We start from the raw sequence: 16,177 nt of genomic DNA, 5'->3' as shown, positions 1-16,177 counted from the left end.
GCTGCTATTTTCTCTGTGGAGCTGTAATATATGCCCTTCCCCTCAGAATCTGCCTTCTAGTGGTGTCCTCATCATATGATCCCTTACTACTTTTTAAAAATGCAGTGAACAGGTGAAGTGAAAAATATCTCCTTTTTCAACTTCTATAATGAACTTTTAAAATATGTAATTTAGTACATTTTCCTTTTGCCGCACTCACACAACCACAACTCATTAACATCAAGCCCATATCCTCTTAAAACTCCATGATGCACCATAAGATGAGTACTTCCACACTCAGGTGAGTACAGCAGGAACTCCAAATATGCAACAGCTTTCCAAGACCCATTCCTAGCAGTAAAATGTAAGTTGGCATTTGCTGGAGTGATGACATATATGAAATCATATCATCACTGTAGATTGCAAAATCATTGGGCTAATGAGTGGTACATTAAACATGAGAGGCCAAGGGAGATGGATAATATTTCCACTGGCATCTTCAAAATCTCCTCATGGCTTTTGTAGGCTACAGGCCTTTTGAGTACAAGGCACATTCTTCCAGAGTTCATTCCCACCACTCTCTTGTCCTTAATCTTGAAACCTGCAATACTCTATCTCCCTGAATCCCACATGCTCTTTTTGTAGTATCTTACAGACCTTTTCCTTACTGCTTCAGGGATCAAGCAGGGTATTCTAGCTAAGACGAAAAGAGATGACATATATTGTTCTGTGAATAAGTTTTTTTGCTGGGCATACACATAAATTACCCCCAAATTACATGAAACTGTACTTCTTCTATCCCAGGTCTAATAATATGACACAGTCATCACTGCATATACTGCACTTCCCATCTGTGTCACAGCCCAAAGGGACTCTAATAATCTTTCAGTTCTGCTTGAGCATAAAGATTTATCCTTATTTCTGGTCCTGTAAGTTAAACTGGTCAAAGTTGAAGCTTGTTTTGATCTCGTACTATTTTGCAAACATGCAGATGGATAGAGATCTTTCACTGGCTCTAACTTAAAAATCGGTCCTGGTTTGAGGGAGGGGCTGGTCCCTTCAACCTCAATTATTCTATGATTTTTGTCTTGAATCTGAAAGATCTTTTGTCATCTTTGATCAATCACAGACTCCTCCACTAATTATAGCACATGCTTTTAGCTATGGCAAGGACCAACAAATTTGACAGTCTGAAAAAAAAAGGTTACCCTATTCCCTGTATGCACCTTGAGATTTCTTCCCTATTCTAGAAGCCTGTGTGTGGACCCAGCTGCACCAGACACCAGCACTGTATTCAGTAACTTTACATCACATCCTTGCAACCTCTAAACCAGTGCAATAGGAAAGGTGATCCAGGGCTGCAAGAGCCAAAATCGTCTAAGACTGTCAAGTGCATGAGTCAAATTTAGCCTGTGAGACGTCTCGGTGCATTTAAACTTTCCCAAGAGCTCCCTGCTTGTAAAGAGCTCAACACAGCGAATTCAAACTGCCATTGTTGCTGTCTGAGAAGGAGGGCTGAGCTTCAAGCCCCTGTCCTCCTTAACACACACACTAGAAAGCCCTTGGAGAGACATCACCTCAGGCACCTAACAAAGTAATACAGGCAAAGGCATTTACAGAACCTGCAGAACCCTGTCTTACCTCACGCTTGTATTTTTAAAAAATATGTTTATTTAAAAATAACAGTAATAGCACTCAGTAAATCCTCACAATCTAATGTAAAGTAGGAGGTGAGACTGTATTTTCCCTCCAAATATCTTGAAGTTTCACTGCTGAATTTGTCAGGTTTATTATATCTCCTGCAAACTCAATCCCTTTCATCATCCAGGTTTACTGGGGCTTTTGACGCTGCTGTAGCCAAGCCTGTCTTTGACCTGACTATGAGGAACAGCAGGAACCTCAACAGCCAAATATACTGGTTTAAAGTTACAGCTTCTGGTACGTTCCTGTAACCTGTCTTTGACGTACAGTTGCCTGAGAAACCAGTGTAACATCATTGTGAAATTGTGGCTGTCATCTGATGCCAGGTACCTATACTTACAGTTATTACTTGTCTTGGCAATTCAGACAGCAGTGAGCTATTTATGCTCAGAAAAGGAGCATTTTGGTCATCTGCTGGTTCAGTGGAGCCCACTCTCACCAAGGTTGCTACCCCACCAGAGTTTTAACAACTGTGTTCCACCCTCCCCTGTGCTGCTGCTCATTTAATTACCCCATGAACCAGCCTGGGGACCCAACATGCTCAAAACTGGCTACTTGCAGAAGTGGTCAGGTTTTAGCTGGCTCTCCCATGGTTGGGGGTCAGTACTGGTGCTGGGGAAGGAGGACACAGGCACACTGGCCCAGGACAGCAGCAGCCATGCCAACTGGATCATCCTTGCTCTTAATGTCTGATGCTAAGATCTCTCTCCACTGTTGACTGCTGCTGTTTTGCAGGGGTTTATATGACTACTGTTCTGTGCGACCTTTCTCATTTATTGAATTTTGACTGGAAGAGAGTTTGGGGAAAAAAATGCCTAGGAACAAAAGCACATTCTGAACAGACAGAGCAGAAGACAGTACAGTGTGCCTGGGACAAGCACAGCAGCTTTCCCTGGCACTCCTAAGCGGGCAAGGTTTCCCCTTCTCCACAGCATTCTCTGGCCTCTCCGTGGAGAGCAGCCTTCCATCATTAGCCTTGTGACAGAGGAAAGTTCCACTTGCCCTTTGGTTTTACATTTTTCCTGTCTTTTAGTCAGCCCTCCTTTGGCACACAGTCTCTATGCTTTCCAGAGTGCAGCTGCTGATCTATCAGACAGGGACCACCATGAGCATCTCCCTGAACAGCCCAGGCTAGAAAAGCATCTCCCAGACTACCTCCCATATAACCCTCACAGCTCAGCATTGCTGGTAGGTTAAAATACCCTGGCATGAACAAATGCAGCAGTACTGAGAACATCGCCTCAGACTTTCACAGCATGCATCTGGGTCCTTTCAGCAGCGTTGGGGCGAGCGGAATACACGTGTGTGCGATTCCCTTCTCTCAGCTTCCTGCTGTGTTGCTCTATCTGGGGTATCTGAAGCACACATGGTGCACATTCTCAGACACGCATGAAATGGCTCTCTGAGAGCCTCTTTGCTAGCTTTACAGGCTCTGAACCATGCACCCTGAACCATTTCTTCCCATTACACAGACAGATTTGGTGGAGCCACGCACATCTCCCTAAACTCCCCCAGCACTGGTGAGCCCCTCTGACTGTGTCTGTTCTCACATTTCAGTTTAATTTGTGCCTGTGTTGTCTCTCTTGTAGGCCTGCAACTGCCAGTATTATGAGTCAGCTGAAGCACGCTTGCTCGTTAATTCCCCTAGGCTTGGGATTCTCTCTTCTCCCTGAACTGGGGATGTCCTTCTTCTGGGAACCTGCTCATCACTTGTTCAGAGCCCCAGTGTTTCCCACTTCAGTGCAGCTCTGCAACATCATTTCAGCCTCAAAAAGACTGCATTCTCAACCCAATGCTTTATCAAACTAGGTTTTATTTACTCCCTACAGAATATGAAACAATTGCGGTGAACAGACAAATCTGTCATGTCAGCCAGAGAGGCGGCATGGGATGGAGCACTGCACCCCCCATGCAAACAGGGGCCCCCCCCCCGCCGGACACCACCCCCAGTGTTTTTTCCTAGCTCATCACGTTAGCAGCTGTTTGTGCACTGCCTGCTGCCTTATCCCCCTTTACAGGCCAGTGTCGCCTGCTGTTTGTCTTTCCCTGCATCCAGGAGGTGATAACCAAATGCCTGTGTTTCTACAACGGCCCTCGGACTATCTTTTATTGCCCTTCTGCTGTTAAAAGAAGAAAGGAAAAACAGGATTGCTGAGTGCGAGTTGATTTGACATTTAAAATATTTTGATACTCAGTGACAGTATAAAGGTTCTAAACCAGAATTCGCTTCTGACCATTTATCTTGGTTTTTTTAATCACTGAAGAGAAAGAAAAGCCTAAATACTATGTGTAAACAGCAGGATTAAAAAAATGTAATCTGCTCATTTCATGCTTTTTGGACAGCAGCAGAAATGGCTTCTGTCGTTTTCAAGGACCAGATGATGCTGAATCTTATTAATTTATTTTATTTATTTTATGTTCCAGACAGACAGAAATTTTAACAATTCGTCACGGTATTGACATTTGACAGCTTGGAAATATGACGAAGACAGGAGGAGGGGGGAGACCAAAAACCTCTGGCTGCAAACTGCATTTTGATTAAATTAATTTTGATACAATTTTCTTTCTCTAAGAACAAACTCGCCATTCCTCCTGCAGCGTTGCGGGCAGGGCTGGTTATGCAAGGGCTGCCCTGAGCAGGCAGGGATGCGGGGGGCATCACCAGTAACCCCACTCTCCTCCCAGCTGCCAGCACCAGTGGCAGTAGGCAACAGGACAGGCAGTCCAACCAACGCAAAGACGAACTCCAGTGTCCCAGGAGGCCCCTTGGGTACGAGGTCCAGGCCTGAGCAGAGGCACAGGCGAAGGGGTTTGAACAAAGGCGAAGCCATCACACTGCCTTCTCCTTCGTCTGGTGGGGGAGTGCAGGCAGGCACTAGCCACAGTCTCTGCTTGGATCAATGGCAACTAGCCATGATGCATTTAACCCATTTTTTTAAAGGCAAATAATGCCACTAGACCCTTCTGGGAAACAGGTAGTGGCTGTTAGGAAGCTCCCATCACCCTTTTCAAAATTGCGGGAACCATGGAAACAAAAGCAGCCACAGCTGCTGGTGGTACAACCCAGTGACTTCAGCCAAAAGCCTGATGTGACAAGGAAGCCGTTTATTAATGCACCTCATAAAACAAGAGGACCACAAAAATGAACAAGGTTGAATAATTTGACTTTCCAAGTATGCAGTACACACTTTCTGCAGAAGGGCAGGTGCACCACTGATTTTATGTCAAAGCATGTTAATACGCATTTTGCACAGGCAGACCCCATAGACACACAGGCTGGAGCTTACATATCTGGCAGGGTATAAACAGATACAGCTACAGCGTTTGGCATCTCTGCTCACCCTCCACTGACCCAGAGCTGCAAACATGTTTACAACCATGAATGAAAAATGGGTCCCCAAACAAAAGAAATCTAAAGGCAAATTTTGTTTTTATGCTGCCTGACCTTGATCAGGTGTTGTGGCAGAGGAGGGACGGGGGGGGGCTGCTAGAGCCAGGCAACAGGACCTATTAACCCTTTGGGAGCATGGGGGTTTGACAACCAGGAGGACGTGATTATGAAGTGTCCTGCAGCTCTTACCGCTTCTCGGGAAGAGCCGAGCTGCAGAACGGGTCCCAGCCTAACGGCACGGAGACATTACACACGCTGCATGTTATAACGCTCTAAAAAGCCACCACTTCATAGTCACAGGAGACACATTTTCAACACACAGTACTACCTGTGCACAAAATACAGTGTAAACAACTGTTTTCTATTTTTCAGTCACCCAGTCATCACTGGATGAGATTGGTTTCCACACAGCTGCACTGTCACCAGCAACATTATTTACACATAAGCCCCCAGCCCTTCTCCGCAGCCAGATAGGTAATTATTGTTCCCGTTGAAGCAAAACTGGCTGGCTTTCAATGACACGCGTCTGCACTGCTGTTATACAGGAGACTGCCTCAGTTAAGATTTTCCAGCACAAAGATTGGCAAGAAACAAATAAATGATCCTATTATTTTGCATTTTTCACCTCATACTTAGCATTCCACCTAATTTAATTTTGGATTCTCCAGTTACAGGAGGGATCCCACGCAAGCCTCCTTTTTCCCAGAAACAAAAATGAAGCAAATGAGATAGATAGTCTTTTCCTGCTGATTAAATCACTCTCCCCCAGCTCTCGCCCATCTAATGCTGCAGCATTCCCAGTCCCCAAACATATCATCTGAGTAGCGCATTCACTAGAGCGTCTGCAACTCCCGATCATTGACAGATGTGATCTTATCAATTAATACATTCAAGCAAAACTGCCTTTTTCTCCCCATTTTTCAGTAGCCTGAATTCAGCATTGCTGACAGCCCTACACTGCCTTGCTGCCGGCAGCGAGGATGCACCCACAGTTAAGGAGGAGGTAGCTGCTTCCCCTCCGGCATCTTTCATCCCTTCGTAAACAGGCGAGGACCGCAGCTTTTAGCAAACGACCTACAGCAAACGGAATGCAAGCGTGGTGGGTACAGCGAGGACAAAACAAACCCTATTCTCAACAGAAAAGGGATGTAAGTAGAATGAATTTACTTACATGAAGATTCAGTGCCAAACATGGCTGGCCCCAGATGCTGCTATTTTAAAAAAGGAAAGAAGAAAAAAGAGTGGAAGACAGAGGGAGTGTATGAGAGTAGGGATGAGACAGCTACACAGCAGGGGTCATGAAGCCAGACAATGCAGTCCAGGCTCTCCAAGCTGCCAGATTCTGCTCTCTCCTCCTCTGCTCCACACCGCAGACGGCTTTTCCCTGCAACCGCAGCAAAGGTCCTTCTTCAGGAAGCAAAAAGCAGGAGCTTCTGGTTTAAATCCAAGAGATAAGGGCAGGCCAGCGTCCTTTTCGTGATACCGGCAGGCACAAATAGATAGCAGCCACCAGATACTGCAATCCCCAGCCCCTGCTCTCCGTAAGACAATAGCAGAGCTTATGCATACACTGGATGACGTCAGGACACTGCAAAGACTGACTGCTGCTAACCCGGAGGCTCGGAGGGGGCTTGAACGGAGCAGAGCAATTCAAATGGGAATTCCTTTGTCACAAAAAGCAGAAGACAAAGAACCAGACATGTATTTCCCTCCGTGATGATAAAGCCCCCACCTGGAGCTGTAATGCTGGCAGGAAAATAATCTGCCTTGAATTCACGCTCCTTTTCTCAGCTGCATGAGATGCAAAGTGCTTCTGTGCAAGCAGAATACATTTTGGAGACAAATGTCCTAGTAAACGCCACTTACGGCATTTTAAAAAAAGAATAACCATGAATTTCTATCACTAACTCTCTTATTTTTCCTTCGAAGAAAAATTAAAATCCTTGGCCAATCTACACTTTAGACCTAATTTTCACATCGAAGTGTTAACCAACTGTGTCATTTACTTGTATCTATTGTCAGAATACACTGTGGCAATGTTCTAACCATAATAAAAAAGTTACACATCTAAACTAAAAGAAAGACCCCAAACCACACTGATCTCAGTGATAAATAGGCATCCTAGCAACCAAAGAAATATCTTCCTTATTTATTCTTTTTTCTTCTAAACCATCTAGATCTAGTGTTTCTTAGCCTCTGCAGGTGCATTTTTGAGTGTATTGAACATTTTTTTTTTTGACACTCAGTAATTTAAAAATGTCCAAACATAGAAACAAAGCCTTAAACTGGCTCCTTCCAATCCTCCTGCAGATAAAAGGAATTTGCCTGCCTTGTGCTGGCAAAAGCAGTCAAGCAGTAAGCTGATAGTAGGAAGCTACGAGACATTGGGGGCCATCCATAGGAATAGCTGTCTGGAGGGGACAAAACCGAAAACATTTCTGGTAAATCTCACTGAACAAATATATGTAGTTCCCAAGATGGTAAAGACTGAAAAACTCTGCTAGTGGATCAAGAGAAAGGAGATACATTTAAGTCCATTCTTTAAGTGAAGCACTTAAAGAAAAACAACTCACCCTCCCCATTCCTGATCTTTTGTGGGTTAATCAATGCTTTGTGGGTTTCCCAAATGCTCCTGCTACTCCACGTGCTAAGGGGGTTTGTGCTGTTTGCAGAATACGAACAGCAGGCTGAAAAAATTAGTAACACCTGAGCATCTCAATATGCTTAAATCATTAGGGAACCAAGCAGGTGTTGGCTGGGGCCACCACTGCCCTAAGAGCAGACTGGAAAGCAATGTATGGGTCAGAGCCCCAGTGGTCCATTGCCACACCTATCCCTCTGCTCCTGGGGATGGGGAACATGGTCCCAAGCTCATACAATGTGTGTGCTTGCCAACGTCCATATGGACCCTCAACAACCTAGGCCTACAGGTGCTGTGATGAAGGAGGGAGATCAAGAGGCTGTGTAGAGCCTGATCTCCTTGTCCTTCCCATCCTGGTGAGGGGCACCCTGCAAGGCACACTGAGCTCCTCACCTGGTAACCTCTGTTGGCGCAAAACACTCTTCAATGGTTTCCCTGCTTTCCACCCGACATGTTGAATAGTCTCTTTGTGTTCTGCACACACCATGTGAATACCTAGGACCACCAGGCTTTTGGGAGCATTTATTTGTATTTTCTCTGAAACAAAGCCAAGGGAAAGGCCATATGCTGGGGTGAGACATCTCACAACACACTCTCAAACAGGCAACTTTTAATCTCTCCATCAGCAGACAAAACACTGGTGCATGGTGACTCAAATCAACCCTTGGCCAGTGACCAACCAGATGTCCTCAGATTTGTACTTAAGCACCTGAATTAATAGCCTGGCTGTTCAATTGTAATGAATATCTTCAGTCATGTGCATGGATGCTCAGCACCAGGAAGGCATGTCCAAACTGGTTTTGACCATAATGTTATAATGACAGTGGCACAAATACTCTGACAAGGACTGTAGTTTTGCTGTTCCCAGAACTGAGCTAGTTATTTTGACTAATTGGAGCCAGTAACACCTCCTTCAGTCAAAACAATTTGATAAGAAGCTGCAGTGCATGGAGCAAAGCAAGTGTTCTGGCTTGGCTTTCTAGCAACCGAGGCAAGTTCCCAAAAGAAACATGTTTATTATGTACGAGTAAGTGTCCCATCATCTTTAAACACAAATCTCTGGAACAAAACCCCTAATGCACAAATGCAATGGCTGAAGAATAGGTTTTGCTCAGATGAGCAGATCTGAAATTGCCACAGCATTGTTTCCAGGAAGATGCAAAACCTCAGGGCTTTCCAACGACATCCTTGAAGGTGTCATGGAGCCCAGGCCCTCTGCCAAGTTCTCACTGCAGTGACGCACACAGGCAGTTGGAAAGCCTAAACAACCCATGCAGTATCTATGGAACGAGTTCATAATAATCTATTTCATTAGCATTAGCCTTGCCAGGTCAGTGCTTAGCCTTGTGGGGAAGGTGACTCTTGACAGGCCACTGACAGACTTCCTCCGAAATTCTTTCACATCTACCTAAAACACTTTGTGAAATGACTTGAAGAAAGTGTTAAAATCTGTTTCTGATCTACTGTTCTTGTAAGACTATAACCTTTTTAGTTTACTAGCTGGCTAGCAGGATTACGAATTTCTGTTTCCTACCCTGAATTTTGCTGTTGGTTTATTCTGCAGAGAAGGGTCAAGAAGTTTAATCTCTTCCTATGAGAAAGTTTCTCTCTCTTATATAGCAGTGAAGATAATGTAAAATAGTGTAGAGAATGTCAGATGAAACCTCCTGCAAGTGTTAGCATTGCTGTGATTTGCTTAAAGTCTGCATAAGACAATGTTCAGGTGTTAGATTCATTTACAATGTTAACTTCCATACATTTCTCAACAAGCCAGCATGAAATATTGAAAGCAGCAAATATATATGCTATTCAAAGCTCTCTCCTCTACATTCACATTTTCCAGAGAAAAAGATGTGCTCCTCAACTATTTCTGCTCTTGGAGCAGATACTATTTATTCCTCAGTTTATCACTGCAGAAAAAGGTATATATTTTAAGGTATATTTATGTGGTATATATTTTACTTTGGTTTGTAAGGACATGTGCATCTAAACCCTAAAGCATAGATTGAATTTTAATAAAGAAGCTGGATAATGAAATGTTGCATTTTTATACAGATGTAAAATTCTGCTCTACAGTAACTTCCCAAGAAAAACAGTGTAAGCAGGAAATTTGAGCTAACAACAGAGGTAGATTTGTACATGTGCCGTATGCTGATCCTCTAAACCAGAAATCTTTATTCTCTCTTGTCACTAGAGAAACATTTCATTTTGAGCTTAATCTCCTTTTCCACAGGAGAAACTCTGGGAACGGGAAACGAATCCATCCTACCTGTGAGGTTCTCCTGTTCTGCCCTGAGCAGCTCACCTCAACAGGGGAGGTCTCACCTGTCTCTCCCTGGGCAAGGAAACAGGTCCCACATATTCCAGTCTCTAGAGCGAAAGTAAAGGATAATCTCAATTGTCCTCAAAGATGTGTAAGGATTTTCATTACATAAATTAAACTTGACTTTACTTTCCAAGTCCCCTGTTCTGTAAATTTTTAAAAATGAAAGTATTTTAAGATATTAAAAAATTTGCTGCATTTAAGGTGCTGTTGTAAATCTCTGAGTGGCTGTGCAGTTAGTCCACACCATTCAGCAACCCCCAAAAGTAATTTACTTTGTCTCTAGGAACATTAGTTAGCTCCCTTCTAAAAACCCAGCGAGACCCCCAAGTCACCCATGCTGTGACCATCTCCAGCTTCTGTAGGTTTTGTCAGCTCTGGCAACAGCTGCCACACCAATTATTAATCAATGTGACATCAGCAAAATACTTCATGGTGTTTTTTCAGGCTCTAGAGAAAAATTAAGCCAAATAGCAGCACGTACCACCGAGGCACAGCTCCTTGGCCTTACACTTTCTCTGGCCTTGTTTTGCTTAACTTTGCTGACCCTTAATTAACTTTAACAAACATCTCTGGTGAAAAAAATTGACATTGTGATTATACTAGGAGGATCTACCATGGTGGTAAAACTTCAGCATCTCATTTCACAGGATCATGTATTTAAGGTATGTACAAACAAACACCTCAAACAACCAAACCAAATGGCCTGCACTGATGCTATGACACCAAGTCCCTGGCACAGAAGTGTGAACAATTACCCATCTGCAGGGTATATTTCCAATACCTCCCTCAATAAATGAAGCCAGTGTCTCAGAAACGGCACTTTTGGAGCTGTGGCCATGGGAAGAGGGAGCATGGCCAGCTGCGAGGGAAGACAGTCCTGATGAGTGCTTCCCGGCAAGAAAGTGGGCAGGGGTCCCATGGGGTCCACCAGTTTAGACTACACAGCATTCAGAGCCAAGGAGAGCCAATAAAGACACGTCCCACTGAAAGGAAATGTCTGAAGTGTTTAATTTGTGGAAACACCAGCATGTTCCCACTGGGAGCTGGGCTGGGCAGCGAAGAGAAGAGCAGCCCAGGGAGCAAGGCAGGCAGCAGAGCCACGACCAGTAAGCCCAGACATGAAGGCAAGGGGACTGGCTAGCCAGATGGTGGAAAATAGCCCTGAACATCTGAGCTGTCTGCAAGTCCTCACTGTTCTCCTCATAGACAGCTCTTAGCACCTTTTGTTTGAGGTTTTCAACCCGCATTCCTCCTTTGTAACTTGCTGTTCCCTTATTGCATTGGCACATAAAGGAAGGAAACTGCTGGCAGAAAAAAAGTCAAAGTCTTTGTCCTGTTCAACATAGGAAAAGGATTTTATACCAGACTTATTTATGGACTCAAAGAATTTTTTTTTCTTTTTCTTATTATTTGCTCTTGTGCCATTTTTTTAGCTGTGTAGTTCATATTGCATTTATGCATTTTTTCTGCAGCATTTTCAGACAATTAATGCCTAGAACAACTAAGTTTTTGAGTAAACATATATATGCACACACACAAATAACAAACTGAAGACCGAGTACTTAACGTTGCCACTAAAAAACCTTTTTGTGTCTGTGTTGGTCCTTATCTGAGAGATGAAGTTCAAAAGACAGACTGCTTTTTAAAAGAGATATAATGAATCGTAAGAGCCAATTATTACATTATTGTAATGCCTTTCAACTTCAATTTTAACAAAGACTGTAGATTCAGCACTGGTCTGTAGATGATTACTGCAAGACGTTCACTTCAGGCAGCAAGAGGCAGCTCCAAGGAGATGCTCAGAAATTAACAAAGTTGTGTACATTCTGCCTCTCCCAGGCCACTCATCTGGGGCACATCTAATGGACATGAAATGATAGTGTATTACACATAGAAAGCTGTATTTAAAGAATATTGTGTACAAGAAAGTAAGAAAAGATTAGCTCATCTTAAGCACTAAATTCTAGAATACATCTGAAATTGTGGATCCTAGGCAGGTGTCTAGCTCTCTTCAGAAGGCTAGGTGTTTGCTCCTTGTTAGCCTCATGACCTTGAAGAAACCCCAAATCTTGGGCTCCTGACTTTTCATAGGAACCAGGAACTTCTGTAGGGATAGAGCCCTGAGATACTAAGGAATGCAGTATCTATTTCTCCCCTGGTAGTAGCCTCTGGACTCCACTTGAATACCCAGGGTCTAGTAGCAGGGAGCAACAGAACAGAAAGGTATTCCCATTCCCTACAGCAGAGGATGCAGAATAAATCTTCCATTTTCAACAACCACTTCCCTTCCAATATTCAGTATGAGACTGGAAAATAAGGCAATATTATTTTGTAAGTGGCAGAGTAGAGCTCCCCTGTGTAGTACTGTCAAAAGATTAGGATGATTCAGCTCTTTTTTATTTTAGTTTCATTGGTTCGGTTTTCAGTTTGGTTGGTTTCGTTTTAAACATAAAACTGTTTATCCACAAATATCTAAGCTACCAACACCGTACGACAATCTACTCACTGTGTCAAAATAACATATCCAATATAAATTAAATGCATTATTTTTTCAATAACATCAAGCCCCATGGCTCAACAGGGCATATGTAATGGCTTTGTTAAACTGAGAGAAGTTTTTGTCCAAAATGCATGCAACTGTGTGATAAAATGGGGTCACTACTGTATCTGAAAAATGTCCCAGCAGAACACACTACCTTTCAATCTGAACCAAGGAGAACTTAAAAACAAAAGAAGCAACCAAATCAGCACTGTGGCTAAATTAAACACATGTAAATAATCAGTTACTTAGAAGTCTTTTAAAAGAATAAATAATTAGAAAAAAAAGTGTGTATTTTCTACACTGAGGGAAACACCTGAAATATTTTGGTTTGGGTTTTTTTTTGCATCCTAATATCAGGATTATTTTCAAGGATCTACCACAGGACTGCACATAAAGCACACATGAAAGCCTCAAATGTCAGAATGAACAGAGGTGGATAACAAATTAAAAACAGATTATAAACAAACTGTCATCATTTTTTATGCAACTCTGAGGGACCACAAATTAGGACTAAGCCCGACTCATAATAAACTTCATGCAAACTGGCATCAGAGGGAACATGTGTGCCCCAGAAATAAACACAAATATCCAATTTATATGCATAAAAGTAAGTCGGGGAGACTTAGAAGAGTAGTAAACATTGCCAACATTGCATTATGGTCTGCATTAATAATGTTTGATCTAATGCCAAAACTTCACAATTACGAGTAAGTTTGATTGTTGAGAGGGGAAGATCAAATTTAAATTACTTCTCAGTCTGAGTAAACACAGTAAGAACATTAAATCTGACATTATAAATAGCAATGATTTCATCATACATATGGGAAAAATTAAGGACTTCTAAGTCTATGAGGGAATACCCTCAAAACAAGGTACAAAGGTGTCCGAGAAACTTAAATGCTCGCATGAACACACTCTGTCTGTCCAGGCTCAGTAACTCTGGAACCCATGAGCCATTTTAACCCAAGGTAGGAAAGGGATAAGAGAAACAAAGTTATCCCATGTGCCATGTGACAGCAAGGAATTAGACAGGTAAGAGGAATGTATGAGCAAGTGCTGTGTTGAGCACACTCCCTGGCAGACACAAAAGAATCCATACTACAACCATGGGAAAAACTTCAGCTGAGAGTTTCGTTTTTATTTTCCTCTGTGCACACTTGTGTGCATAACAGTGGATGTGCTGACATTGCCGGCATAAATATAACAATTGTGGACTCAGTGTGGAAACCAAGTCCACTGGAAACTGTTTCACTAGTTCCACTGGACAAAGCTGTAGTCACTTAAGGATTTCGGTCTTCTCAGGATGCAGCATTTTGGTGATGTCCCAGCCCCTCTTGCCAGGGGTTCCCCTCAGCTTCCATGCAGTGCCAGCTCTGCAGACTGGAGATGTAAAATTCCTCTCTCAGAATAAAAAAGATTAACTACAAAAATTGGCAAATGTTTGGATAATTTGATTATCATAGCTTTTCTTTAGAAAGAAGAGTTTCTAAGATTCGATAAAACAATCCAAGCAAGAGGCCCTCCTGAACCTGCAGCTCGATTGGTGTTGGAAACTCCTTTGGGGCATGTTGCTGCAGGCACAGATATCCATCCATGAGGCTCAGCCTGCAGGTTCCAGGCAGTAAGCTTGGATACAGCAGTCTCATTTGCTGAACACTCAACACCAGAAGAATAATACCCCTCCTGGAAACGCAGCATTCTCCAAATTAAAAATAAGACTTATGTGGATAAGGGCTAGCCTGAGGAACAAATGTTAAGAGGAAGCCCCCACCAAAGTACTTAAGCATAGTACTACTGGCTTGGAGGAGAAGTAGGCTCTTACACTTGACAGACACCTTGGAAATGCTCTCCTAAACAAAGCACGACATAAAATATTAGGCATTTAGTCATGGTAATGGAAGGCTTATGTATACATTTAGAGGAAAACAACATTGTAAAGGGTGATGGCATCTGCCCTCCTCATGGCAAAGTCAACTACACCAAGATCCTTCCCACCAGGCACCAGTCACAAAGGAAAACTGCAGAGACTCCCAAGTCCAGCTCCATGTGGAAACTCATCTTAGGACATACAGAAGACTTCTACTAGGAGCTCACAGTACTTACTGGTTCACAGGGTTCCTCTCACAGCAAACCACCATGCTGCTGAAACAAAAAGAAGCCTCAGTAACTACAGCTTATGCCTTCCGTCTGGTGATGGTCAATGTATTAACTCCATGGTAGAACCATGACTCCAGACAGGCATGCCAGTAAGTGACATTGGCAACTTAGTGGCAGTTAAATGATGAGACATTAGCACTATTCAAGTTTCTCAGAAACTTGATACTAGCTGTGGGCCTCTCTCTGAGCAGACCACACAGCCAGGGTGCTGGTATCCCCCTTCTTGGCCTCTCCCCTGGAGAGATGGGTGGTGGTACCCTCAGACCTGTATTCCAGCAGCATGAGGAGAGGATGGAGACATGGAGTTTGCAGCTCCCAATCTCTACAACATTCATCTCAGGAAAAGTCCTGGTCAGCATGATTAGAGAGCATTGATTTTCTGAATAGTTCTGTTGTTGTTTCAGCAGTTGCCAACTCCAGCGGTCCCTATTTCTCTCCACTGACTACAGAGAGAGTACATACAGAGACAGGCTTGAGCAGCTCAGAGATCTACACGGGCATAGAAGAAGTGCCTCCTGTGTGTCTGAGAGTTTTAGAGGAAGCATAGGAAAATGAGAAAGCTGTGCTGAGGTCAGGGGCCCCATACTTCAAGGAAGGAAAAGTAGATCCCTGCACTCCAAACCTAACTTGAACTGTGATCTCTGATGATATGGGTGAAAATTTCCCCTGAACAGGTCCCAGACTTCAGCATGATCAAGTCAGCTAAAGAGTAGGTGTTCAGCTGAGAAAACCACCCTTTTCCCCACTGCAGCTGCATACCTCTCCATTACACCAGTGATACTTAGAAGCACTGTGACACTTCCCTGGTGTCAGTATCGTGAAAGATTCAAGGGCTTGTATGTAGTACTAGATGGCACACAGAGTTTGTCAACTTCATCAGCCCAGGCAGGAAGGCCATGCTGAGCACACCATTTGCAGATATGCAAAGTGGATAAAAGCAGCACGCATCGCAAGTCTCCCCTGCCATCGGAGACATTCCTCCTCCAAACAAATTTAAGCATGGAGACGCATTCCTTTCTGCAAGTCGAACAGTTTGTGGCCCTCCTGACATACCTGATTTGTTTACTTCACACCATCTAATCAGTTGTCAAACCAGACCGAAGGGCTTCAGCTTGTAGTAGAGCACATACAGCTCTGCTCAGCCTGCAGGGTAGGCAGAATGCCTCCGACCATCCCTCGCTGATGCTTCATGAAATCCATCAGCCCTCACATGGCTACAGGCTCTGCTTAGCGTTAATTGTTGTCAGTCAGTGTTATTTACCCACTTTAGCCTCCAGCCCTGTTTACACTACAGGCAAGTAGCGTTTGACACCACTTATCCTTCACAGAAGATGGTTTGGTGGTTGGCCAAAACACAACCTCGAGCACATGGAGCAACTCCTGCGTAGGGTTGATTAAGGCTGGCCCCACACCACTGCTTCACCGCAGGGCCCTGCAGGC

General features: G+C 43.6%; 1 protein-coding gene across 2 annotated transcripts in view; it reads right to left on the bottom strand.

The window, feature by feature from the left end:
• ST7 (suppression of tumorigenicity 7) overlaps positions 1-16,177 on the bottom strand; it is a 132,616-nt gene that overhangs the window by 106,262 nt on the left and 10,177 nt on the right. The window contains exon 1 of one of the 2 annotated variants that reach the window (XM_026867762.1): positions 6,243-6,630. The exons of the other annotated variant lie outside the window; for it this stretch is intronic. Coding sequence (XP_026723563.1) covers positions 6,243-6,264 — 22 coding nt within the window. The 5' untranslated portion in view covers positions 6,265-6,630. Of the gene's footprint in view, positions 1-6,242; positions 6,631-16,177 lie in introns of those variants that run through there. 2 annotated transcript variants of the gene reach the window in all.

The sequence above is a fragment of the Athene cunicularia genome (genome assembly GCF_003259725.1).
Source record: "Athene cunicularia isolate RWA chromosome 1 unlocalized genomic scaffold, athCun1 chr1_part2, whole genome shotgun sequence".
NCBI classification, from domain to species: Eukaryota; Metazoa; Chordata; class Aves; order Strigiformes; family Strigidae; genus Athene; species Athene cunicularia.
The sequence above is the reverse complement of the archived record's forward strand: the minus strand, read 5'-3'. Positions and strand labels throughout refer to the sequence as shown.